The sequence below is a fragment of the Pyrus communis genome, chromosome 8, assembly GCF_963583255.1.
Source record: "Pyrus communis chromosome 8, drPyrComm1.1, whole genome shotgun sequence".
Lineage (NCBI taxonomy): Eukaryota > Viridiplantae > Streptophyta > Magnoliopsida > Rosales > Rosaceae > Pyrus > Pyrus communis.
The window spans coordinates 418,315-445,138 of NC_084810.1; the positions used below are offsets into that span (position 1 = coordinate 418,315).

Genomic DNA, 26,824 nt, shown 5'->3' on the forward strand with positions numbered 1-26,824 from the left:
ACTTGAATAATTTTTTAGCTATTACTTTTACTTTTTATTTTTCTTCCTTTTGATTAATTTTATTTTTTCCATGTGTAGTGGGCCCAATTGGGTAACATGAATCTCGGACTGCCTAGTGCAACCTCATATGGGCCAACTCACCAGCCCATGAGCCCTACCATACGACCCAAATCTCAACCCAAAACGACAGTCGGGTTTGTTAAGGCGACTGCGTCTAGTCCAAAAGCATCCCACTTTCTGGCACGCCGCTCAATAATTTGGATTCACCCTACCACTCAGCTCCCGTTCCGTTCTTCTCTCCATCAGTCCGAGCTCAACCACCTGCAAATGGCGATGTACCTCGTGTCACGGCGGGCAGCCAGCGGATCGACACCGTTGGCAGCGTTGCGCTACGCTACTTCTTTGAGACCGTATTCGACGAAGTTTAGAGAGGAAAGGGACACTTTTGGACCCATCAACGTTCCCTCAGACAAGTTCGTCTTTCTCTCAATTCCCAGCTGCTGTTTCATTTTTCATGTCTCTAATTTTGAAGTGATTTAATTATTCAAGACGTGATTTTTCAGGCTGTGGGGGGCGCAGACTCAGAGATCGCTGCAGAATTTCGATATCGGCGGCGAGCGGGAGCGAATGCCCGAACCCATTGTTCGTGCTTTTGGGGTGCTCAAAAAATGCGCTGCAAAGGTTTGTGCTTTTTGGTGTGCCTGTAAGGTGTTTGATGTATTGCCTAGCTGAATTTTGTGGTGACTAACTGCAGGTGAACATGGAGTATGGTCTTGATCCAACTATTGGGAAAGCAGTAATGCAAGCCGCCCAAGAAGTCGCCGAGGGGAAGCTCAACGAACACTTTCCGCTTGTCATCTGGCAGACTGGCAGTGGAACCCAAAGTAACATGAATGCCAATGAGGTGAGCTCTTAGCAGCTAGCTAGCACTGATCCATGAAAGTTATGCTCTTGGGTCGTGCTTCTTGTGTATGTCAACTGTCAATTAATGGGGTAATTTATTGGACTGTACCCAGGTCATTGCGAACAGGGCCGCTGAGATACTTGGCCATCAGCGCGGCGAAAAGTTTGTGCACCCGAATGACCATGTTAATAGATCACAATCTTCTAATGACACTTTCCCAACGGTAAATCTTTTTCTTTTGTTTTAGTGAGGTTAGTTTTTGCTTTGTTGCTGTTTATTTGAACGTTGTGTGTTATTTCCAGGTCATGCACATTGCATCCGCAATGGAAATTAACTCAAGACTGATACCAAATTTGCAAACTTTGCATGCTGCCCTACATTCGAAGGTTTAATTTCTCCCGTTGTCCTTCAAAAGCATATGTATATCTTATTGAAAGTTCTTGATTCCACCTTTTCTACTGTTACCAGTCTGAAGAATTCAAAGATATTGTTAAAATTGGACGTACTCACACACAAGATGCGACGCCTTTAACTCTTGGGCAAGAGTTCAGCGGCTATTCAACACAAGTGAGCTTACTTTCCTCTGGCAGAGATTTGTTCACCATTGGGCCGTACTATTCTATTTACACTTTTAACTCTTGGACAAGATTGGTATCTTGTTCGAGGAGATACTTATTAAAAGCCTCTTTCTTTGGCTGCAGGTGAAATATGGAATTGAACGAGTTTTGCTTACTCTACCTAGGATGTATCAGGTAGGCAACTCATGGGATTGTGAGTTGCTTTCCCTCCCCTTTTATTTTTTCTTTTATACGTTCTGATTGATTGAAATTTTTGTTTGAGCAGCTTGCACAGGGTGGTACTGCTGTTGGGACTGGATTGAACACAAAGAAGGGGTATGAATAGCTTTTAGCGTTGAAGAATACTTGTGTTCTTTTTCCATGTCTTTATCTCTCTACGTTTGCCTGCCGGGGGAATCATGGTTTCTTTTCAACTCTTATTAGTTCTTTTTCCTGCTCTGATAGTTCAAGATTTAAGTTTCTACGATAAGTATTTAATTCACCATTTGTTTTAGTACTTCATACACCCCAATTAGTATTGTATATAGAGTAGAGAGGCATGCTTTGTATCTTATTGCTCAACGTTTAAATATTATAACTTTCATTGTGAAATTTCTATGCGTTTTTCATTTGCATTTATTTCGGGTCTTCCGTCCAGATTTGATGTAAAGATAGCTGCAGCAGTAGCTGAGGAAACAAAGTTACCATTTGTCACTGCAGAAAACAAGTTTGAAGCTTTGGTGAGTCACTACACTAAATGTCCATCTTCTTCTTCTTTTGGTGGATGAAATATTTAACTTGATTGAACAGTTGGTAAACATTCTTGCATCGTATACAACAAACTAATATTGCATGCTATTTATTCATTATTGTTTTTTCCAGGCTGCACATGATGCTTTTGTTCAAACTAGCGGAGCCCTGAACACAGTTGCTACTTCTTTGATGAAGATTGCAAATGATATACGTTTACTAGGAAGGTTTGTGTACTATTTGGATCACCTTGCCTTTTCTTCATCCTCTTTCCATGTGCCCTTTATGTAATTATGAATTCATGGTGTATTTCTTGTATAGTGGTCCGCGTTGTGGCCTTGGTGAACTCATTCTCCCTGAAAATGAGCCTGGTAGCAGCATTATGCCTGTAAACTCTCATATCTTACCTACATATGTTTATGAATAAATAGCCCAATACCTGTAATTAGCTTTCTGTGCAAAATTTTAACCCCACTAAACTTGTCATTTTGATCGAGTTCATTTTTGTTTCAGGGGAAGGTAAACCCTACCCAGTGTGAGGCTCTCACAATGGTCTGTGCTCAGGTAAAGTGTCTCCTTTTTTTGTTTCGTTAAGACATGCAAACAACTGGAAAGTCATTAATTACTTGTTGGTTTGATACTTTGATGTTAGGATATTGTAATCTTCTTTTTACAGTTTTTCTCCTAACCAATCTGTATTTTTATGGCATGCAGGTTATGGGTAACAATGTGGCCATTACGGTAGGTGGATCAAACGGTCACTTCGAACTTAATGTGTTCAAGCCAATGATTGCTAGTGGTCTCCTGCATGTAAGTTCTGTTGTGATATTTCCATGATTTGTAGTTCACAATCAAAATCATGTATGTACAGAAATTTCAGAACTAAACTCGTAGCAATCAAGTACCGGCATTTCTTGAATGTATTTCTGGATACAATAATGTCATAAAGCATTTTCTCATAATTGGATGATATCTTGAGTTCTCCATATGATGGAACTTCCTAAAGAAATGCCCCTTTATTATTGTATGTACTAGTAACTAGATTTGTGTTGGGAGTCCAGTGTTGTGCTTCAGCACCATATACATGCTCTTGTTCCTGAACTGGTGTTTTTGGTTCTTTACTGACAGTCGGTGAGATTGCTTGGGGATGCATCTGCTTCCTTTGAAAAGAACTGCGTGAGAGGAATTCAAGCTAATAGGGAAAGAATTTCAAAGTTACTTCATGAGGTTGGTTTATTTTTGGTGAAGAATGTGCAACTTTTAAGTCTTCCATATCTTAGAATTAAGAGCTAACTGATTTTAAATTGTTTCTGTATGGAAAATGCTTGGCTTTGCAGTCACTTATGTTGGTCACGTCCTTGAATCCTGTAAGTTTCCACCCATTCATGTGTATGTTTTCCTCGTGTAAGTACGGTTTGAGTCAAGACTTATGTATCTGCTTGTATTTCAGAAAATTGGTTATGATAATGCTGCGGCAGTTGCAAAGACAGCCCACAAGGAGGGGTCCACTTTGAAGGTATTAATTCCCTACTTCTCTAAGTGACAATATGTTTTCTTTCACAATACTTTATTTGTTCCATCAGATAGCTAATTCAGCTTAAACTCGATAAGTACTGGAAAATTCTGTCACTGTTTGGTATTAGACGCATGGCATTATCAAACCATGTTTGAGCATCGGCTGAAGTCTTTGAATCTAACAAAGATGCAACCCTTCTGCAGGAAGCCGCATTGAAACTAGGAATGCTATCCAGCGAAGAATTCGATACTCTTGTGGTGCCAGAGAAGATGATTGGCCCAACCGACTGACTGACTGACTGACTGACAGATTTCGAAGCTGTTGAAAATTGAAGTCCCGTTTTCAGCAGCATCAGTTGCCTTTTGCGTTTTGTCTTTGCATTTTATCTCTGCGGGTGGCATAAGGATTAGAAGCGATACGTATGTAATTCATAACGTGTTTACGAACGATATTCTTGTGGCTGTTTCCTCCATGGCTGGCCGGCCGGCCTTGTTATTTGGGTCAATTCATTGGGTCGCTGAATAAAATAAAGTAGAAAGTTACTATCTTTGCATACAAACTATCCAAATGTCACCTGAAGATTTTGCTCGTATTCCATATTTGTACTGTCTTCTAATAAATTATAAACTCACCACGCCGTCCTACGCCTTCGCCCCATCCGAGCCTTCCTATCCACCCAAACACGGCTCCAGGTAATATTGATACTCTTCTTACCTTCGGCGGTACGGAGAACAAGACGACGGTGAGAACTCTTCGCAGGACAAGTTCGTCTGGTTTTTTCTCAGTTAGAAATTATTATAAATTTTTTTATTTAAAATTGAATATAAACAGTATTTAACAAAATTGATCGCACAATATATAATGAACGGATGTGATCAAAGAATTGCCTGAATCCTCACATGAACGATCCGGCAAGGATCCTTTCTCCTTTCTATTATCTTGTTGGGAGAATAATTGTTCTCCACAACACCCATTAATTCAACTCCTGGGTTGGACCCAGGACTATCAAAGCTTCTGACAATATAGTGATGGCACTGATGGGACTAGTTTTAGTCCACTCTTCGATCAGTCCTTCACGAATATACATCCTTGGACCATGGAGAGACACACCACAAATTACACGTAGTCGACCGTTTTGCTTGTTTTCTTGGATGCTAGGTAAATTAGTTAACAAATGAAAATTGTTCATCTTTCCAAATACATATCCATACGTACAAATTAGGGTTTCCTCAACTCTATCAGATGATGTTAGATGTGATGTAATTTGTAATGATTGGAGAATACTGGAAAAGACCATACTGTATACTGTATACATACAATGCGTAAGTATGTATTCAATTTGATGCCGTGAACCTGAAGTATGGACCATATGATATTCTTAGCAAAAAATGTTTTTTGAGTAAATTGTATGTATGCCCGAAACACTTCTTTACATGCATATGGTCAACAAAATAAAATATTACAAATTTGTCAATCAAAGTGAGTGAAGAAAGATAAGGTTTATATCATATATTAATTGGCAATACATGATTTATTCTCTCACCAATGTAGGATTCAGTCTCAACACGCCTTCTTAGGTGTAGTGAATTTATAAGCCTAACATCGTGGACAAAACGAACGGGATGATGTGGAGCACGTGTGGCTTGGGCTTCACACGAAGAACAATATGCTCTGATACCACGAAGAAGAAGAGATTCCACCATACAATTAATTTGACAATATAAAAAGTATACAAACTTACTTATAAATTCATGTAAGGTCTCTCTTTCCATCAATATAAAATTTTTCTCAACAAAGAGGGAAAGTTCACATGCGAAGTTTCCATACAATTACAATGTGAATGTGTGGTGTTGAATTATTGAAGTGAATGCATGTATTAGCTAGCTGGCTGAAGAAAAAAAGTTGACATGCCATATTATATAACTAATATCAAGAGATTTTACCTAATTTCTGTTGTATAACTTGTGGTGGTGTTAAAAGATAGACCTGTCATACAGATAAAAGCTTTAATGTTTGTTATACACTGCTATCTAAAATTTATTTATTTTTACATTTTATTCAATCTATTTCATCAACTAACTGAAAGAGGCATTAATTTCACCGACGTGACACGAGTTATTTGGTCTTTGCCACTCGTTTTTCATATTTGGGACATCTAGAACCAAAACCACCCCCCAAATTTAGGTCAAATTATCTTTTTATTAGCAACTCTAAACAACTCAGTTTCCCACGACTGTCAGTAAAACTTGCAAAATATTGCTACATTCAACACTAAAAAGATCAAAGAAGTTATGTCACGCAACATGAGACTAACACTTCTCTCAACTTAGTCAACAAAATAAAGAATATGAACATGAAATATAAGTACCGTAAATGAAATGAAACATAATAGAGTATAAGAGATAAATAAATGTGTGTGTGACACTATGTCGGATTCAAGAGATCGATTCTGATGGTTTACTAACTTTCCTTACAGAAAGGGTAATAGTTTAGGGAGTCCTACTCTTCTAAGGTCCTCATTTTGAGAATTTGTGAGGACTAATTGCTTATTAGCTACAAGATTATATTAGTTTATATTCAAAGGCTTAAAATATTTGGCAACTTAATCAAGTAAAATAAGAAAATGAGTTTTCTAATGGTTGGTTCATGACTTTTAAGTTAGTTTTATTTTATTAAGTTGTTGAATATTTTAAACATTTAGATCTAAATTAATATAATCTTGTGACTAATATATATTTAATCTTTACGGTTCCTAAAAATGAGGACATTAAAAGAGCAGGACTGTAGTTTAAGATTCAACTTTTCTCCTTTCGTTTTCTTTTCCCCTTCTCTTACTAGACGAGGTGAAATTTTAGAGCCGATTTACCTCCTATGATATATGTTGTTTGGATGGCATAAAACATTTCAAATTTTAAATTGTAAAAACTTAAAAAAATACTCCTCCTGCATAGTTGGTACAATAATATTCCAAAATTTTAAAGAAACAAGTACCAAGGGACATATATATTCATAATTCAAGTTGCATGCAGCTTAACTTTCAATGCCACATGTATACTTTCATGAGAATATTTTAGCTCACCACTTTCAAGCAGTTGTGATGCTTATTACCCTATTTATCATTTTTAAATGAGTTTAAAATTCAAGATTTGTGTAATGGATAGATACAAATTTCAAAATTTAAACTAATCTAACGGTATACATAGAAAGGCGAGCATTGCCACAATTTGATGGGTAATGAGCAAAAAAGCACTCAATTTTATATGGTAAATGCAGCTATCACATCTATATAAAAGAAAAATCGACATGTACTAATCGGTATATATATTCTGCACGTAATGAGTCTAATGACAGTGGAGAACAAACGAAAGGTGGCGAATTATTGACGATGATCGCGCTGTTTTTTTCTTGGTAAACCCTAGCAAAAAGTGCAATCAGATGAGGGCAAAAAATTCGAATAACTTCCGGAAATAACAATCGCATTTGAGAAGCAAATTCCTGAGGAACCAGCTGGCTAATCCTTTTTTGCTCTCTCAATACATGCAACGACAATAGCTTGGTGATAATTGGGAATGGATGGAAAATAAGATCTCCGTTTCAACCAAAAAGAAAAAGGAGAAGGATCATGCCCACTTATATAAAATAATAAGAGATAATTATATTTTATAAAACCGCATTTTACATTAAACTTATTTCAATTTATAACGAGGAACGTTCAAACTTGAATGTAGAGATAAAAGCATACTGTTATTACCTACAACTTGGCTATACTCATATTTATTGTCAACTTCCTTTTTATAATATTAAATTACACTCGAAAACCAACTAAAGATAAAAGGCATTTTGTTAAATACTAGTTTTATTGTTTGGTTTTCCTTGTCAAATCTTGTATTTGGTACCACACATGTTCATAGTTAGAATTAGGGTGCAATGCTAATCTGGAATTACTACTGGGGATTGAACTTGTCAAAGCACCAACCATCTTCACTACAAAATGTTTAAATCATACATTTGCATATGCATGTCAGACTTATTTTTCCAGAATTCCTTTTGTTTAGTGTAGTTGTCTAGTCAAAAGTTTCGTCTGTTTTTCAGCTGTCTAGGCATGCAAAATAAGACAGCCCATATGGGGTATCTGACACATTTTCCCGTGCGTGGATTTCTCACCCTTGATCTGGGAAGGTCTCTTTGGCTCGTGACACGTGTCCCCTTGTTCCCCTTGTCTGAAACATCCATCTCTTCCATTATAAGGGTTTTCAAGGTTTCTATGATTCTTGGTTAGGATTTTCAGATTTTCAGAAAAAGAGTGCATTTAGCGTAGAGCTACCTCTTAAGCTTCTAAATCGAAACCCTACCCCAAAACCATCTCATGCACAAACACCCAATCACTGCGTATTAGGGTTGCATTGTTTTAATGGTTTTGCAATAAGTTTTTGGTGTAAACTTAATTTTTTCATATCCTTCATATGCCAATCTCTCGGATTCATGTTAGGTTCTTCTTCAACTATTTGACTGAGGAACCTGATTGGTTAGTTGAATCCAAATCTATTGTGCATATCATAAAATCATATCATATCATTGATCGTGTTGATCTCAGTGCCACAAGGTGATGAGGTCAGGAGGAGCTGCCACTTCAAGAAGACCGAAAAAGTCCATCCCGTGTAACTGAGGTCAGGAGGAGCTGCCACTTCAAGAAGACCGAAAAAGTGGATCTTTGTATGAACCTTTGTTTACACTAGTGGACTGGACTCAGTGGAGAGTCCTCGATTTTTTAACCCAGATGTGAGTTTTTTCGGCCAAAAACTTACGTGTGTTCATTACTTTACAAAGCCTTATTTATAACCTTGCTGGAATTAAATATTGTAGGGTTTGCTAGTATTGACACTTTATTAATCAAGTGAACTTAACTCAAGTACTAAGACTAAAACTTAACTGAAGTTCACTTTGTTAAGTTTTAACCTTTTAAGTTTGTTTGATTTATATGCTTGTGGGATTCTAATAATTTGTACTCAGTTTATTAGTACGTTTGGCTAGTCAGTACAGTTGCTTCTAAGTTTTTATTGTAAGGTATTCCACCTGATACCAATTTTCACATTTCATTTAGGGTAGTATTGTCTGCACATCCATTTTCATCTCCACATACCCTTTTGCTAATTTCTGTTTTTTTATTTATTTTTATTTTTATATTCTTCAATTCATTCGATCCAACGGTCGGAAATTAGAAGGGGTATGTACGATGTAAAAAAGAATGTGTGGACAACACCACCTTTCGTTTACCTCCCCCTATATAACATATATAACACACACACACACACACATACATACCTACTTTCACTGCAACAAGTTACGTACAAGTGTATTGTGCCAATTTCATTTTCAGAAATCTCATCGAAGAAATTAACCAAAAATAAATAAATTAACAAATATTATATGGTTCTGAAAGTAAACTCATATAATAACTTTACTTGTTAAAGGTACAATAAGATAATGAACTTATTTCAAACCAAATATAATTAGGAGGCCCCAGGTAAGGTATTACTCACCAACCAAAATGTAAGTGACGTGTTGTATTACTTTATGTATTACAAAGTAGGTAAACTAATAAAAATAACATTTCTCATAATGTGTTATACGATATTGAAAGCTAGAATCATCATACGGTATCATATAATTTTTGTCTAATTATAGTCTCATCACGTGGTTGTGTTTTAGAGAGAAAAAAAAAATGTTATCTCGTTTTCATATGTTCATTGTCGCCTATGTAATTACTAATTACAAATTAAAAAAAATTAAGTTAACATAGAAAAGACAAGAATTAAAAAGGAACTACGAGCTGTGCTACATAATAAATATGCCCTAATTTGGAGGGAATCTTTAATAATTAAATTATTACAAATCAAAACATATACATCGGCATCGTTGCATACAAGTTGCAAAGTTGAAAACAAAAACCTCTCACGTGGAGTAAGCCAAAACCAAAAGATAATGGAACTCATTGTCGTTCAAATTTGGAATTTGGACGCTCAAATGTTTCTTTATGTTATTATTTTGGATCGACGCCTTTATGCATGGCAGTTAGAAAATATTATGTACAACAAAACAAATCTGAGATCGAAAACAAGAGAAAATTTAGAAGTTTGTTAGGTCCACGCGATGCTAACGTTTCTAGACACACTCGCTTTGGACGGCAACCGCATCAAGCCTTTTCTCTATCATACTCATGAGACGTGTCGACTTTTCTATGAGTGTTAGGTGGACGAATGAGTTTCAGCCACGTCGCCATGTTTAGTGTCTTAATTACGGGTTCATTGGTGAAGAAAGGTCTTGGTTATGGGATCAGGATGCTCTCCTGAGCAAAAGGTGAGGATCCTCTTGATCAAGTTTATCGGACCGTTGAAATTTTATCCAAAGGGTATAAAACAGAAGCTTCTCTAAAAGTTATAATAATTGTAACCGTTGGATAAAATTTTAATAACCCGATAGGCTTGGTCAAGAAAATATTTACCTTTTGCTCAGAAGAAGATCCTGATCCTTGGTTATGGACCTGATGCGCCACGTCACTCGTTCGAGTTAAAGAAACATTGGTTTGGACAATTGTGTTAATGTCATTCGTCCGACAATAAAGAAAAAATTTGGTTAAAACCATTTCGACCACGCCATCCTAGCAAACATTTTTAACTCACGTTGTATTATGTTTGGGAAAATACTAAGCACATGACCTGTTAACCCAGCATTAAATTACACGAAAATAACAGATTTCTGATCAATTTGTTAACGAGTCGGGTCGTTAGTGTAACTTGTTAAGAATCTTTTACGTGTCGGATCGTTATCATGTCATTCGTTAAGAACCTAATAAGATATCGTGTGTCATATCTTAACATTAGGTATGACAATTTTTTACATGACTCGTTAATCCGATACGAAATGACACGACTCGTTAACTAATTAGGTTGCAATTAGATCACCTATTAAGTATTTGTTAAGATAACGAGTTTGACATAACATACCCATTAAGATATATAAAAGGTATAACACAAACACAACGTACTGGTTTGCCATGCTTACTTGTATCCCCATTGGTGAAAAGTATTATCTCTCTTAACTTTTTCTTCTTTCAATTTCAAACCACACACCTAGTTCTCATGAGTATATATGAGTCTAGATAATTTTTTATTTTTTATTTTTATATTTTATATCCGTTCAAAATTCCCTCATTTTTGTCACACAATCCCATTGTGATGGACTCAATGCAAGTGATAATTTCTTATGGGTGACTTAGGCTGACTGACTACATGTGACGACAACTCACGCTCCATAATTTCTTTCTCTAGTAAATAATTATTATATGATATTAAAATATAGTCTTATAACATATTTGTCAATGTATGATACACAAAGTTAGAACTTATAAACACCAACTATAAGCAATGGCAGAGTTAGGAATTTTTTACTGAATGGGCTAGCTTAAAGATTTAAATCTTTATAAACAACGAAACTTGATATTGTATTTTTAACAGTATTAACTAACTTAAGAAAATTTTCACAAGGTGAGCCAATAATTTTCGCTATCAAACAAATACGTGTTAAAATTCAAACAAATCCAAACTTTACTATTGTACATGTACAAAAAACGATGAGAAAAAGAGATGATTTGTAAACTATATATAATTTTATATAATTAAACTAAAAAAATTCAAATTAATGACTAAATACATAATAGACTACATTCGAAAATCAAGAAAAATTACATATAAAATTTTGATTTTCACCGAAAGCAATTTGGACTACCGTGGGCCCTTAACATGGCTTCCCCAGTGACTATAATCAGTCAATGCATTTGTAACATAAATATATATTTTTTTGATACATTCTAAAGTTCGAAATACCAATCACATGTGCATTCAGCTTAATGTAATCGACTATCGACGGCTTACGGGGAGTAGCCGTCCATGATCTTACATTGCGCGTGGGTGAAGGTTTTCTCCTCGTTTGGAAGCAGCCAAAACTAAAAACAATGAATTTGGTTTAAGAGGTTAGAAGCAAACTTGGTATGTTTTCTGTCCCATCCCTCCCTATGAAATGAATCTTTGACCCCAAAAAATATAAAAAACAAAGAAGAAGATAAAACTAAAATATGAATAATAAATAAATTAATAAATAATAAAAATGTATGACTCTCACGATGGCAGGGAAGACTGCAGAACCCATTCCTCCACGTCTTTTCATTGAAACCATTAATTACATAGAAGGCCACAGACCCTTTACTCACAGAAAAACATCTCTCCCTCTCCAAGCAGTCTCTCGCGCTCTAAGCAGTATTTCTGTCTCTCTCCCCGTTATTATATATATGCAACGCCCATATATTGGTATGAAGGTCTGAGAGGTCGAGAGCTGATAAGGGGCACTTTTCTATGTTTTATGCCTTGGGATTTTCCAGCAGCTTGTGATTCTTTCTTCCAATTGTGCTTCTGAATTAGTTAGCTGAACCCAAGTTCCATTGTCTGAATCTCTCTCTCTAGATTTCTTGCTTTTCTTCCTCTTCAAACCCAACCTTCACAGAGCTTCCAACAAACCCAGGTAAGCTCATGGCTCTCTCTCTCTTGTTTTGTCAATTGGGGTGTTTTGCTTTTGCATGAATCAGCTATAAGAAAAAAGACTTACATAAAACGAGTTTCCTGTGACATTTCGAAGCGCCAATTCAAGGTTATGTGAAATAATCTCTCCAAGTACCTTGCATTAGTTCCCAAGTATGTCGCAATGATGGTCAACCTGTTCCATGATAGTTTTTTTTTTTTTTTTTTTTTTTTTTGGCTTTAGCCCTCATTTTTGCATTTCGTTCAAAATATTTTTGGGCAAGCAATTTTCACATTTTCTCTTTCTTCACATTCCTGTATCGTTTTGTTATTTGATTTACTCAATCAAAGCTTAAAATGCATTTGGAGAAATTGTTTTATTCAACATAAATGTCAGAAATACACCGGAAGGAGAAATTGGTGAAGACCTTCTTCCTTTTCTTGCTCCATATAATGAAGTGAACAAAAAAAATATTTTCTGCTCTTAATATTCTTTTCTTTTTTGCCTTGAAATTTATTACTTTTGATTGTGATATTGTTTCAATAGTTGGTGTTTAAATTTTGTTTAAGAGATTGAATGACTCTGAAGATTCTCCAACTACTCCCTCCTTGCACTGTTACACTGTGATTATTATAATATAAATCTGTTTGTATTTACCTTAATTATTGGCTACTAATTGATCTTCATCTGACTTGCCCTTTTCAAATTTACTGGTTATTTAATTCAAACTGTTTTAATTTTGTCCATTCTGTTTTCTTAGTTTCGTCTTTGACAAGAATGCTTTATTTAGTTTTAATTTAATTTTAAATTATTTCTTTTGTTCATGTGCTATATTTGTGAAAATTCCAAGTAGTCAAACAATGTCGTCACAGTATTCGGGTTCAGTCGGATCCGGCACGAGTCTTGCCCTCATGATTTTCCTCGTACTTTCTTGATGATTTCTAATATTTTATACTTTTTTTTTGTAACCCTACACTAAATAATATAAAAAAAGAGATTAATGTGTTTGTTTAGAGGATTAATTTGATGCTAATTTTAATTTAATTATTTCTAATTGACAGTATCATTTTTCCTTTTTTTAAGGTTCGTGACTTCTACGAAGGGGTTGTTTCAAAACATTTGTTTTCCTTGTTGTTGTTGTTGTTGTTGTTGTTGTTGTTGTTTGTTTTTATAATTTTAGAATTCGTTGTGGCTAATTTCAGGGGAAGGGAAGAAGAATGATGTTGATGTGATTTCAGCACAAAAGTCTGCAACGTTAGCCTCTGCTACAAAGCTTTGTAGCTATGTCTTCCGCAACTTGGATCACGTCCTTTTCATGTTCGCCATCCGTGGTTCAGTTCTCGGAGGACACCGCCGTAACACCAATCTTTCAATGGCTGAGATTCATTTTCTTCTCTCCCTGTCCTCAGAGAGCTCTGCTGTCCTCTCTCAACCTCCTCTTCTTGCTCTCGCTCTTAGCATTTTCAATACAAAAGCTTTATTCCCGCTTCATCTCCGCGGATGGCGGCCGCAACTCTGACCTCAACAAGCCCCTCATTAGGAAGAACAGAGCTCATCTCAGAACTACTCTTTGGTTTAAGCTTTCTCTGATTGTGAGCACTGTGTTGACATTTTGTTATGCAGTTGTTTGCATTCTAGCATTCACTAGAAGCACCGAGTTGCAATGGAAGCTCGTAGAAGGGTTTTTTTGGTTGGTTCAGGCCATAACTCATGCAGTGATCACAATGCTGGTGGCGCACGAGAGGAGATTTCAAGTGGTTAAGCACCCGCTTTCCCTTCGGATTTATTGGGTTGCAGACTTTGTTGTTATTTCCTTGTTTACAGCATCGGGGATACTTCGTTTGGTCTATGCTCAAGGAATTCAGGAGCCTAGTCTGAGATTGGATGATATAGTTTCAACGGCGTCTTTCCCTTTAGCGATTCTTCTTTTTGTTATCGCCATTAGAGGATCAACTGGGATTGCTGTGAACAGAGAATTTGAGGGAGCTACAAATGGAGATGCGGTATTATACGAACCCCTTTCAAGCAAATCCAACGTGACTGGCTTTGCTTCGGCTTCCATAATTTCTAAGACCTTTTGGATTTGGATGAATCCTCTGCTCAGTAAGGGGTACAAAAGCCCGCTGAAGGTTGACGAAGTCCCATCCCTTTCCCCGGAACATAGAGCTGAAGTGATGTCAATTCTCTTTGAATCAAAGTGGCCAAAACCGCAAGAAAAATCAGACCACCCAGTTCGAACAACATTACTCCGGTGCTTTCGGAAAGAAATTGCTTTCACAGCTTTCCTTGCTGTAATCAGGCTTTGTGTCATGTATGTTGGGCCTCTGCTTATCCAAAGTTTTGTGGATTACACCGCGGGAATAAGAACCTCAGCCTATGAAGGATACTACCTCGTATTGATCCTTCTATGTGCGAAATTCGTTGAAGTTTTAACCACACACCAATTTAACTTCAACTCCCAGAAGCTTGGGATGCTCATCCGTTCCACCCTTATTACTTCTTTGTACAAGAAGGGTTTGAGGTTGTCGTGCTCAGCTCGGCAGGCTCATGGAGTTGGACAGATTGTGAATTACATGGCGGTTGATGCCCAACAGCTCTCAGACATGATGCTGCAGCTGCACGCTATATGGATGATGCCAGTGCAACTTACCATTGCGTTGGTCCTTCTATATAACAGCCTTGGTGCAGCAGTGATCACAGCTATAACCGGAATCATGTGTATTCTCGTGTTCGTTGTGCTGGGAACGAAGCGGAACAACAGGTTCCAGTTTAATGTGATGAAGAATCGGGATTCAAGGATGAAGGCAACGAACGAGATGCTTAATTACATGCGCGTGATCAAGTTCCAAGCTTGGGAGGAGCACTTTAACAAAAGGATCCAAGCTTTCCGGGAGTCAGAGTTTAGCTGGTTGACCAAGTTCTTTTACTCAATCTCTGCCAATATCGTGATCATGTGGTGCACCCCAGTAATTACATCAACTCTCACGTTCGGGACTGCACTTTTGTTGGGTGTACGACTTGATGCTGGGACAGTGTTCACAACCACATCCATCTTCAAAATTCTTCAGGAGCCAGTCAGGACATTCCCGCAATCTATGATATCAATTTCTCAAGCTATGATATCGCTCGGGAGGCTGGATCGTTTTATGAAGAGTAGGGAATTGTTGGAGGATTCGGTGGAGAGGGTAGAAGGCTGTGATAGTAGGATTGCTGTTGAAGTTAAAGATGGCGCGTTCAACTGGGACGATGAAAGCAATGAAGAGGATTTGAAAAATATAAATATAAAAGTTAATAAAGGTGAGCTAACGGCGATTGTAGGGACAGTGGGATCCGGAAAGTCTTCCCTTCTAGCTTCAATTCTTGGTGAGATGCACAAGTTATCCGGAAAGGTATAATCTGATACCATTAAACCATTTTCTAGATGTCTCTTATGATGTAAAATCCCTCCATTGAAGCTTCAATTCAATCACTTGTTAAATTAACAAAATCTTTGAAAACAGGTACGAGTTTGCGGGACAACTGCCTATGTGGCTCAAACGTCATGGATTCAAAACGGAACCATTGAAGAAAACATCCTATTTGGTTTGCCAATGGACAGAGAGAGATACCGGGAAGTAATCAGGGTTTGTTGCTTGGAAAAGGACATGGAAATGATGGAGTTCGGAGATCAAACTGAGATAGGAGAGCGTGGCATCAACCTAAGTGGTGGCCAGAAACAGAGGATTCAACTTGCTCGTGCTGTGTATCAAAATTGTGACATATATCTCCTTGATGACGTCTTCAGTGCTGTTGATGCTCATACTGGGTCAGAAATATTTAAGGTGACATTACTTTATATTTTGTTCTACATTTGGTAGTAAAGAATGATTTACTTTTGATTTCACAGTGATTGAATAGTCTAGCTCACACTTAAATTAGTGCTTAGATGGCGGATTTGATCTTTGTAATCTAAAGGTGTTGAAAGAAAAACGGAAAAACAACGTTCTTGTTTAGATCTTCGTAATCTAAAATGGCGCTCATGCTTGTAATGTCTATGGCCTTCTGCAGGAATGTGTGAGGGGAGCGCTTAAAAACAAGACGGTTTTACTTGTAACTCATCAAGTTGACTTCTTGCATAATGTTGATCTTATTTTGGTAAGTATTTGGAATCGTTCATGTATTCTCGAGGAAATTATAAATGCAATTTGCTCATGTATCCCTCCTACTTATATTTATCAGGTCATGAGAGATGGGATGATAGTACAGGCAGGAAAGTATAACGATTTGCTAAATTCTGGCCTGGATTTCAAAGAGCTTGTTGCTGCCCACGATACCTCCATGGAACTTGTAGAAATGAGCACCGCTGATCCCAGCATAAGTTCCCCTGGACCTCAAATATCTCAGCAAATCTCCTCAAAACGCGGGGAAGGAAATGGTGAAAACAACTCTTTGGACCAGCCGAAGTCTGATAAAGCGACTTCTAAGCTCATCAAAGAAGAAGAGAAAGAAACCGGCAAAGTCAGCCTTCACATTTACAAAGTTTATTGCACAGAGGCTTACGGATGGTGGGGTGTGGTGTTAGTATTGTCATTGACTCTGATGTGGCAAGCGTCTCAAATGGCGGGTGATTACTGGCTGTCTTATGAAACTGCAGCAAAGCGTGCGGCGTCATTCAAACCATCTGTGTTTATTATTGTCTATGCACTCATTGCATGTGTCGCATTTGTTGCGGTATTGATAAGAGCACTTGCTGTGATGTTTGTGGGGCTTAAAACAGCTCAAACATTTTTCAAGCAAATTCTTCACAGCATCCTGCATGCTCCCATGTCGTTTTTCGATACTACACCTTCCGGAAGAATTCTGAGTAGGGTACGTTTTTGTCATACTTGATGAGATATCTGTTAAGACTGTCATCTGTTTACTCTAACTTCATGTATATATAGTCCTATTTATTAACTGCGGAGAATTTTTCTGTCCACCAGGCATCAACTGATCAGACGAATATCGATCTACTTCTTCCCTTCATGTTGGGTATTACCATTGCCATGTTCTTTACTGTGCTCGGCATCTTTATCATCGTTTGCCAATATTCGTGGCCCACTGTGTTCTTGCTGATTCCGCTTATTTGGCTTAATGTCTGGTACCGGGTATGTTCGTTCATTTTGTCACGGTGTTAATATTTACCAGTAACCTGTAACTATAATGTTGCACTCAATGCTGAAGATTTTTGTACTTATTTTGTTTTAGGGTTACTATCTTGCATCATCTCGAGAGTTAACTCGACTCGATTCAATCACGAAAGCTCCTGTAATCCATCATTTCTCAGAGAGCATATCTGGGGTCATGACGATTCGCTCTTTCAGAATGCAAAACATGTTCTGCAAGGAAAATGTTAAACGAGTTAATGCCAACTTGCGTATGGATTTCCACAACAATGGTTCCAATGAGTGGTTGGGTTTCCGATTGGAGATACTTGGGAGTTTACTTCTCTGCATTTCCACTATATTCATGATCTTGTTGCCAAGCAGTATTATAAAGCCAGGTATTTAAACCCTCCCGATCCTTCTTGTTTTAGTGCATTATTATTACAACGTCTGATTGAGTCTCGGTTATAAGCAAGATTTGAGGTGCACGTTAGCACTGTGTTTTGATATATCTAACATAACGAGCGACAGTAGACGAGTATCTATTGCAGAGATTTCACTAAACCGGTTTTTCCTTTATGGTGCAGAGAATGTTGGTTTAACTCTCTCCTACGGATTGTCCCTTAATGGTGTGCTGTTCTGGGCAATATATTTTAGCTGCTTCGTTGAAAATAGGATGGTGTCGGTTGAGAGGATAAAACAGTTTACAAACATTCCATCAGAAGCAGCGTGGAAGATTGTAGACCGTGTTCCTCCTCCAAATTGGCCTTCACGTGGCAACGTTGAGCTCAAAGACTTGCAGGTCAGTTTGTCTTCAGTTCTGTTTATAACATCCACTGTCTGAATGCACGTTTTCCTTAGTTGGTCATCACCATTACTTTGTCTCAAGCTAAAAGGGCTCGGTTTCTTTTGATGATATTTTAAACTTTGGGGTGAGCAGGTCAGATATCGCCCAAATACACCTTTGGTTCTCAAAGGCATTAGTCTAAACATTTTCGGGGGTGAGAAGATTGGCGTTGTTGGTCGAACAGGAAGTGGGAAATCCACTTTAATCCAAGTGTTCTTTAGGCTGGTAGAACCTTCAGGAGGCAGAATTATCATCGATGGGATCGATATAACCATGATAGGGCTTCACGATCTCAGGTCTCGCTTTGGGATCATTCCTCAAGAACCTGTCCTTTTTGAAGGAACTGTGAGAAGCAACATTGATCCAATTGGAATGTATTCAGATGAAGAGATTTGGAAGGTAAACACAATGCTACGTCGAAAGTAATAAGATTGAATTATACAGAGTGTCTGTATGTCATCTCTTGCTAAGTTGAAACTATGCTGTATGCTTATTTGCAATGGTCTCAATTTTCTTGTAGAGCCTCGAACGCTGCCAACTTAAAGACGTGGTTGCTGCAAAACCCGAAAAACTCAACTCTTTAGGTATGTGGCTCTCCGCATTGTTTACTCTCTGCGTCTTGAAACTGACACTTGATCACTAGGGTTATGTACTGACCAATTTTCATAAATTTTTTATCTTGATAGTGGCTGATAACGGAGACAATTGGAGCGTGGGACAAAGACAACTCCTCTGCTTGGGGCGAGTTATGTTAAAGCACAGCCGGCTCTTGTTCATGGACGAGGCCACTGCATCAGTGGATTCACAGACCGATGCTGTAATACAAAGGATCATCCGAGAGGATTTCGCTGCCTGTACGATTATCAGCATTGCGCACAGAATACCTACAGTGATGGACTGCAATCGAGTTTTAGTAGTAGATGCAGGTAAGTGCTCCCTCTAACTTAATATCTTGTCACATCCGGCATTCGTTTACCACCCGAAAATTGTAGCCGACACTCTTCTGTTTCTGTCTTTAACAGGACTGGCTAAGGAATTTGAGAAACCATCCCGCTTACTTGAAAGACCGTCACTGTTCGGTGCGTTGGTTCAGGAGTACGCCAACCGGTCGTCAGGACTATAACCAGCACTGGAAGTCTACATCTCTCGTTTCCTCATCGTTGCTTCGGGTGGTGATTCCATTTACGCTTGCGAATTTTCCAGAGAATCACTGCTTGCATCTGTCCTCGAAGAATAGCAACAGCCGGAGCATAAAAGGCGTCGGCTCTAATCATTTTCTCCGAGAAAATAAAACAAATGATGAACAACAAGAACAAGCGTAGCCTACCACTGCAGGAAGTAGCTAATTTGGTAGGGTTACCAGCTTCATTTGTGTAGCCTGTTTAGGATGTATTTAGATTAGAAAATCATGCTTAAAGTTTCTTGTTGCACAAGATTTATCAAGATGCTTCTTGAGAAATTTAATTATATTGTTCCTGGAAATTTCAGATACTCAAAATTTGTGCGTGCAGTCTCATCATTTTCCAGTTTCTACTTAGTTGGGTCCTTTTTGTTGGTAGGATTAGGATGAGTCTTTGTACGACGAAAATGACACGTTTTATAAATGGGGTTTACTAAAAATTGAAAAAATTGATCAAATATCGTGAGTTAACATAAGTTTACGGTTTTGCGAAAACCTTAGCTGATAATTTATCGTATACACGCGAAGGAAGCAAAATGTTGTACGTTATTTTGAAACATTCTTATTGTTTGTTTTATTTTGTAAGTATTTAAAAAAAATTAGGTTGAAAAATACAAAAATCAAGAGATAGAAAATACTAGCATGTCTTGGAAGTGCCTTTTGAGGGCCGAAAAATCTCGAAAATTTTCTGAATGATGCAACAATGGTATGAAATCGATGTATTTTGAAAAAAATTTAGAATCAATTAAAAATAATGAGTGTTAGCTTGTAAATTATGTGAGAAATACTACCATTGAGTTTTTGCATACTTTTTTGTGAGAACATTAGAAAAAAGGAAAACTAATGAAAATGATTTGAAATTTTTGAGTTTTAATCAAAATGACAAAAAAAGTATTGTAAGTGAATAATATCATGAATGACTTTTTGAAGTAAAAATATTATTTTTCATTAAAATAAATAGTACCAAAAGTGTTCCGTTAAAACTTCTTAGAAAAAAAAGTTATAAACAATTTGGGAGCAACTTTTTCATTTATGTCATAGAATACACTTTTCAACATTAATTAACTCTTTGTTTTAAATAAAAATAAAATTTCAAGGCAAAGCGAGGTCATTACAAAACGCAGCGTCTAAGGTGCATAAAAACGGAGCGTTTAGGTCAAAGTTAGCTTCGCTACTCTTAAAACCCCGGGAAACATAAACCCTTCATCCCGCCGTAAAACAGAGACTCGCAGAGCGGCGGAGAGAGAGAGAGAGAGAGAGAGAGATGGGAAGGTCAAGAAGAAAGTACAAGCAGTCGCGGACGAAGGTGCGCGTGGGGCTGCCGAAGAGGAAGCCCAACGTATTCAAGCCCGCCTTCTGCCTCCCTCCGAAGCTCCGCGCCATGCTGGAGCAGCAAGGCCCGGCCTCAGCCCCCCGATGGGACGCCGAGGGCTCCGTCATCCAAAACTACAAGTCCTTCGGCTTCGTCTCCAACCCTAACTTGCTCAGCCTCCGGTCTCGCAATTCTCACATGGTCGAGAGCGATTCCCTCCAGGTCCCCCCTCCGCCCTCCGATGACCCTGACGCCTCCGCAGAGCTCGATTTCGCCGACGGCAGCGATCTCGAAGAGGACGGTGAGTTCTCTCTCCCCCCCCCCCTCTCTCTCTACTCTGTTTTCGAATTAGGAATTGAGAATTTATGATTTTTTTGCTAAAATGAGTAATTTGAGGATTGGGGTTCTTCTATATTGATTGAATAACTGATTGAAATCATATTGCAAATGGGTTTATTTGAAAGATTGCTTTTTTATGATAAAGATTTCTACTGGAGGTTGAGGAGTGTTCGTGTTTCCGAATTAGAATTGGTAAATAATCCAAACCGTTTACTGGGTTATCAGAATCCAAAAGTTCCTGCAAAAATGGTTGTAGTAACCTTTAGAATTGCAGGCTAACAACAGAGGTAAAAGATTCAGATGGAACCTGTAATCTCATGCCTATTCTCCATATTCGTTTTTCGACCTTTTTCATATCCAAGCTGGATTCTTCTATGAGATTTCAGTTTGTTGTGCTTTCTTGAAGTTCTTGCTCCAGATCAGTATTTGAGTAAGCTGAATCTTGAAAATTTAATTGCTTAGTCAGATACTTATATTTCATTGCGTACTTCAGTTTCTTACTTCGAAAGCCTATAAGCTCAAAAAGTTTGGCTTTGGTGGGAACTGGGAGCCTCTTTAAGCTGGCTAGTTTGTTGGTTTACAAACTTCTAGAAGGTAATTCATTGGTGCTGCAGTTGACTGCTGTATAGAGACCATCAGAATGTAATAATGTAGAGGCTTAACTGGATTGCGAAGACGGAGACTTTCTGTTGTTCGCTCTAAGAAATGAGCTGTGTTAGTTTGTGAAAACCAGTACTCGTAGATCTACTGCTTTTTTGAATTGCATATAGCATTTGTTGTGGAGCTTCTTGGGTCTTTTATTTTCTTCTCTCTCCAAATTGGGAAATCGAAATGTAGATCATTTCTGTAGTTCATTGCTATTTCTAATCGCACGACTTTCTTTGGTCATGTAGATTTGAAAACTAGTCTAGGGAAGAAACGTAGAGATGGAAAATCTGCACCACTACAACCATTAACGGCCATGCAGCGTCTTCATCTTGGTCGGCTCATTGAGGAGTATGGTGATGACTATCAGGTGTGGCACAAGCTCGTGTCATGTTAGAAATTTAAGTTTGTAAGGTCGCTTTTTTCTCCTTAATGTGGGTTCTTGTTGCTTTTGCAGAGAATGTTCATGGATACGAAACTAAATGCAATGCAGCATTCTGTCGCAACTTTGGAGAAATTATGCAGACGGTATCATGTGCATAAAGATAGAAATCCCTTGATATTGACTCATTGAGGAATATGCTCGATCTTACATGGCGGGCGACCTCATCAGCATCCTTCCGGAACGAATGTGATCTCGTTTCCTTTATAATATGTTGTATGCTTTTGACTTATAATATAAACTTTGGCTGATGAATGATTACTTGTTCGAAGGAAAAGTTGAGTTACGGAACAATGCGATTAACAGAAACTGTATGGTGAACAAAAAGTACTGAAGGCTTCCATACATGACAAAACTTATCATTACATATTGCACAGCGGAAACTTGAAAACGAATTCAACTTACACCTCCAGCCATGATTGTTCAACAAGCCTCTACTTCTTAACTGCAAGCTGAAAACCCCTCAGCCGAAATTAATTATCCGCTTGCGTGCCGTTGAGATCGATGAAAGGCGCATGCTTAAATCATAGGCAGAGGCCAGGAACCCCTTCCATGGGAATCCCCTTATCTTGTTCGAGCACTAGTCCTCGTCATGTACAACATCCATTTTATAATCCTTTCCCGTCTTCGTTTCTGCAAGTAGTACATAAGGGTGGCTACCAAGCATATGAAGCCACAGGTTACACAGGCCAAAATTCCAAGCCATCGGGTACCCTTGGGAAGCATCGCAAACAAGGCCGAAGCAAACGCTATGTTCATTCCAATAACAGAATAATGAATTAAAATTGGCCGCACACCTTGTAAGTTTATAGCTAAATTAGCTGTAATTAAATGAACAAGCACCACAAATATTGAGAGAATGAAGGAAAGGGAGTCGAACAACAGAAAAACTTGAAATGATGCCTTGTCTTGTAAAACCGGTGTTCCATCATCTTTCAGTCCTCCGGGCATGCTGAAAGCTGCAGTGAAAGTGACAGTTGCAATAAGCGTCGCTATGAGTAGATTCGTATCAAACTTTTTCCACAACTCTTCATCTGTATCTTCTAGCGGCTTTTCTTTCTTGTCTGCAATGGCCGGTTCACTAGACCTCTCCTTCTCTGTAGGTTCCAATTCTATGATATGATGAAGGATATGCTCTTGAAGAAATGGCATGCCAATGGATTTCACAGGGCCGATCAGTTCACAGCGAGGATCAATGCTAGTCTCGAAAACCTAAAACGTGGAGATAAAGTTATAGTGAGCATATGCAATGAAATTTGTTTTTTATTTTACTTTTTTGTGTTGTGGTATTCTGGTATTTTCTGTGTTGGGGTCTATGATTGCTAATTTCCTGTTTGTTCATAATTAGGTCTTTACAAATTTACCCTATAACTTAATAGAAGAACGAAGTTTTGGTCAGATGTAGTCTTTTTGTGTTATGTAGCAGTCTTATTAACAATCCGTAGTAAGAGTTATAGTTTGAAATTAGTTTGTTCTTCGTTTTCCTTCCTTTGATGTGTTGTTGTGATGATCATTGAGCAATGTACGTAGAAATACCTGTGTAAAATTGTCATGATCTTGAAGCAAAATGTCGAAAGCTGTGTATAATTTACCATTCAGAGCAGACTTGTTCACTCTGGGATCGTTTGTCAAAATTTCTCGAAGTCCATCTTCTTTGTAAATGGCAGACAGATGCAAAGGAGTGTTTCCATCTGCGTCCGCTTCATCTATGAGTCCTGCAAACTTCGGCGTCTTCAATATGTACTCGACAACAGATGTTTGTCCACCTAAAACTGCAGCATGAAGAACCGTTTGGCCTTTGTGATTGAGCAAATCACAAGTATCAGGCCGGCATCGAATCACCTCCTCCATGATACTGGTGTGGCCTGCATACGCCGCGACATGTAGAGCTGACAATCCAGATTTATCTAGAATGTATGAGGCCGAACTGTCAGCTTGCAGCAATATTGACACTGCTCCAGAGTTGCCCCACAAAGCTGCATAGTGCAAGGGAGTCCACCCAAGTGTGTCAACTTCTTTCATCATCCCAGGATTTTTGGACACCATTATCTTCACAAGCCCTAGCATGCATTGCATGTTGATACATATAAATAGGTATGAAAATTAGACATGAAGATAAATTAAAGGTATGAAAATTAGGTACTAGAAACTACAAGAACCAAACAATTTGATGAAAATAAAAAATAAGGTTCTATTGTCAGGTCCAATCGAGTGAAGACATGTAAGTCATTTCTTAAAGCACCTCAAATCTACTTTTAATTACTTGTTCTCAACTATTGCACTACCTCTCTCTTACCATGAGGATCAGTCACACTTATTTCACTAGCCTCCAGTCCTTGGTGTTGGTCAACTTGCACTTTGTCCATAAGTTGATCACCAAAACCTGCACAAACAGTAACACTACCATTCTCAGTCATGAATAATTTGATTTCCTGCTATGAATTGATCAACTTCCACTTTATCCTACATTGAACTTGTGGGTGCATTGAAAAATATAATAATTATTATTATTAAATTAATATTGTTTTGGCCTCAATAGTTAATTTCATGTTAGAGCAAACAAGTTATTTCATATTAAAAATGTACATAATGCCTTTAATAGATCGAATGTGACAATATAATTACTCTTAAGAATAATAAAATGTGAGCATCCTAACTTAAAACTAATTAGCAGGTTGACAACACATCTAAGTACGTACTAATCACTCTAAGAATAATAGGACGTGAGCATCCAAACTCTAAACCATTATTGACAAGTTCACAAGTTCATAGTACTACATATTAAGTACGGAAAGATAGTCTACTCTAATACCATAATACAATGTGATAGCATTAAACCCAAAAAAGCCAAAACCAACTCACTTGCGTAAGCACAAAATAAGAGGGAGTGAGCAGTACCCGTACGAGCTGCCGCAACATGCAAAGATGTGAGACCATTGGTTCCCTGAAAAGAAGGAGATGTTGGACACTGGTTTAGAATAGAACAAGCTAGGGGTGGAAACCAGTGGAGGGTGGCTAGGAACAATGGTGACTCGTTAGCGCTATTAGTGAAACAACACAATTGAGGATCGGATTCCATTAACAGAAGCACCACTTGATGGTGACCTGACCGGACGGCAACATGCATGGCTGTATCCTTTTGCAAATTAGTCATTCGGAGCAGTTGTTGTCGTCCGATCGGGTCACCCTTATCAGCTGGTGACACTAGTCCACTTTCCTCATCAGCTCCTTCGAGGCTTAGCGCTGTCGCTGTTGTGGCGTTTTGGATGAGTAGCTTGACTATTTCGACACAGCCTACTCTTGAAGCAACGTGCAGTGGAGTGTTACCCTTCTTGTTGGGAGCCCAAAACAGTTGACCATATCGATCTGGATCGACATTTTTGAAGAAATCTATTTGCTTTGATTCGGCGGAGATATGAAGAATGTTGTTGTCTTTAGGCGTTTTCTGATGGAGGAGAAGATCAATTGATGATACACCACCATTTTTACTGTTGATTTTGTCTCTCAAAAAACCAACATCACCCGATGTTGCTGCTTCATACAGGAAAGGATCCATGGCTATGTAGCTCTCTCTCTCTCTCTCTCTCACTCAACTTTAACCCAGTAACGGGAAAATTGCCAATTAGTCCCCGGCCGTACGTGATTGGAATCTCATGAAAGTTCTGGCTTGTTGCTTTGTGTTATGTATGGACTAGAGTCCTCTTCCTATCAATACCTATCCTTTTTGTCTACTTGTTCGTTCTTGTACTGTTGTGCAAAACTGTGTATGGACTGAAGCCGTTTTCTTGTCAATTCCTATCCTTGCATGTGTCCGCTTGTTCAAATGCATTACTGCAGAATTTTTATGTCATTGTATGTGTGAAAACTTTTGTGTTTCATGGCCTTAAAGTGATTTTCGGATGCAAAAATGTATATTGTTGTGATATGGCTCGTCAAAATATCAAGGCCAATTAGGTTTAAGTTTTCAATTGGTGTTGGGAAAAGAGAAAGGAATGTGCACTGGTTATTTTCCATAACAATTGGGAAATAGGTTCTTCTTTATAATCCCATCAGTTTAAGATTAGGAAATAACTTAGTTTTCCCTATTCTGAAAGGATTCAAGAATCCTATATTTGTAAGTCATGTAACAATCGGTCTAAAATAGGCTTGTTGGGGCTGATTATTCAAACGAACAGTATATAAAATACAGGGGTAGAAAGCCAAGAGTGATAGAGAGATCTAAAGTGAGGTTTTGGGGTTTAGCATAAGTTTTCAATAAGTTCTTGTAACTGAGTTGCTATTCTCCACAGTGCAAGTGGTTTCTCAAGAAAGATCACATAAGAAGTAGCCAAAGTTCGCCAAACCTGGCTAAATTCTTTGTGTTTGTGTGTGGCGTGTGTACCTTGTTGTTCTTATATCCGCATAACATCATCTTATAAGTTTGCATATATCAATAAACAAGACTGATTAAGGGAGATTAAATCAACATTGCAATGTTCTTGTACTCATCTTTCAAGACCACATTTAAGCTTCTCGTGGATGATTTCAATAGTGTGAATTGTGAAGCTCCTCGTGCATAAGTTCCTTCCAACCCGTTATGCCAATTTGAAACCTCTTCAAGTTGGGGTTCGAAAGCAACCAGATTTTCAGCGCATTTAT

The 26,824-nt window shown here is 38.1% G+C and overlaps 5 protein-coding genes across 6 annotated transcripts; 3 read left to right on the forward strand and 2 right to left on the reverse strand.

Moving 5' to 3' along the window:
* The first annotated feature begins 222 nt into the window (after positions 1 to 222).
* On the forward strand, positions 223 to 4,277 carry LOC137741703 (fumarate hydratase 1, mitochondrial). The gene is made up of 17 exons (XM_068481413.1): positions 223 to 473; positions 564 to 681; positions 755 to 904; positions 1,017 to 1,127; positions 1,207 to 1,290; positions 1,373 to 1,471; positions 1,606 to 1,656; positions 1,748 to 1,797; positions 2,120 to 2,201; positions 2,344 to 2,438; positions 2,533 to 2,599; positions 2,725 to 2,775; positions 2,926 to 3,021; positions 3,340 to 3,438; positions 3,549 to 3,578; positions 3,662 to 3,727; positions 3,931 to 4,277. Exons 1-17 carry the CDS (start codon positions 328 to 330, stop codon positions 4,015 to 4,017), a joined length of 1,482 nt encoding a protein of 493 aa, XP_068337514.1. The 5' UTR covers positions 223 to 327; the 3' UTR covers positions 4,018 to 4,277.
* Positions 4,278 to 11,988: 7,711 nt separating this feature from the next.
* Positions 11,989 to 19,778, forward strand: LOC137741902 (ABC transporter C family member 14-like). Of its 2 annotated transcripts, none has more exons than XM_068481598.1 (12): positions 11,989 to 12,301; positions 13,501 to 15,687; positions 15,799 to 16,119; positions 16,346 to 16,432; positions 16,517 to 17,146; positions 17,260 to 17,424; positions 17,525 to 17,819; positions 18,009 to 18,223; positions 18,362 to 18,667; positions 18,789 to 18,852; positions 18,955 to 19,194; positions 19,291 to 19,778. In XM_068481598.1, the coding sequence occupies exons 2-12, from the start codon at positions 13,582 to 13,584 to the stop codon at positions 19,389 to 19,391; spliced, it is 4,530 nt and encodes a 1,509-aa protein (XP_068337699.1). In that variant the 5' UTR covers positions 11,989 to 12,301; positions 13,501 to 13,581; the 3' UTR covers positions 19,392 to 19,778. The 2 variants fall into 2 exon arrangements, with proteins under 2 accessions (XP_068337699.1, XP_068337700.1); XM_068481599.1 differs by lacking the exon at positions 11,989 to 12,301 and adding an exon at positions 12,634 to 13,221.
* An 867-nt stretch (positions 19,779 to 20,645) lies between these two features.
* Positions 20,646 to 22,472, forward strand: LOC137743362 (nucleolar protein 16-like). The gene is made up of 3 exons (XM_068483246.1): positions 20,646 to 21,061; positions 21,993 to 22,114; positions 22,202 to 22,472. Exons 1-3 carry the CDS (start codon positions 20,713 to 20,715, stop codon positions 22,316 to 22,318), a joined length of 588 nt encoding a protein of 195 aa, XP_068339347.1. The 5' UTR covers positions 20,646 to 20,712; the 3' UTR covers positions 22,319 to 22,472.
* Positions 22,473 to 22,750: 278 nt separating this feature from the next.
* LOC137741774 (ankyrin repeat-containing protein ITN1-like) lies at positions 22,751 to 23,338 on the reverse strand. Its single transcript, XM_068481492.1, has one exon. The coding sequence runs from the start codon at positions 23,336 to 23,338 to the stop codon at positions 22,751 to 22,753; it is 588 nt and encodes a 195-aa protein (XP_068337593.1).
* A 273-nt stretch (positions 23,339 to 23,611) lies between these two features.
* On the reverse strand, positions 23,612 to 25,822 carry LOC137743363 (ankyrin repeat-containing protein At5g02620-like). Its single transcript, XM_068483247.1, has 2 exons — positions 25,085 to 25,822; positions 23,612 to 24,246 (listed from the first exon to the last, which is right to left on the reverse strand). Exons 1-2 carry the CDS (start codon positions 25,740 to 25,742, stop codon positions 23,651 to 23,653), a joined length of 1,254 nt encoding a protein of 417 aa, XP_068339348.1. The 5' UTR covers positions 25,743 to 25,822; the 3' UTR covers positions 23,612 to 23,650.
* Positions 25,823 to 26,824: the final 1,002 nt, after the last annotated feature.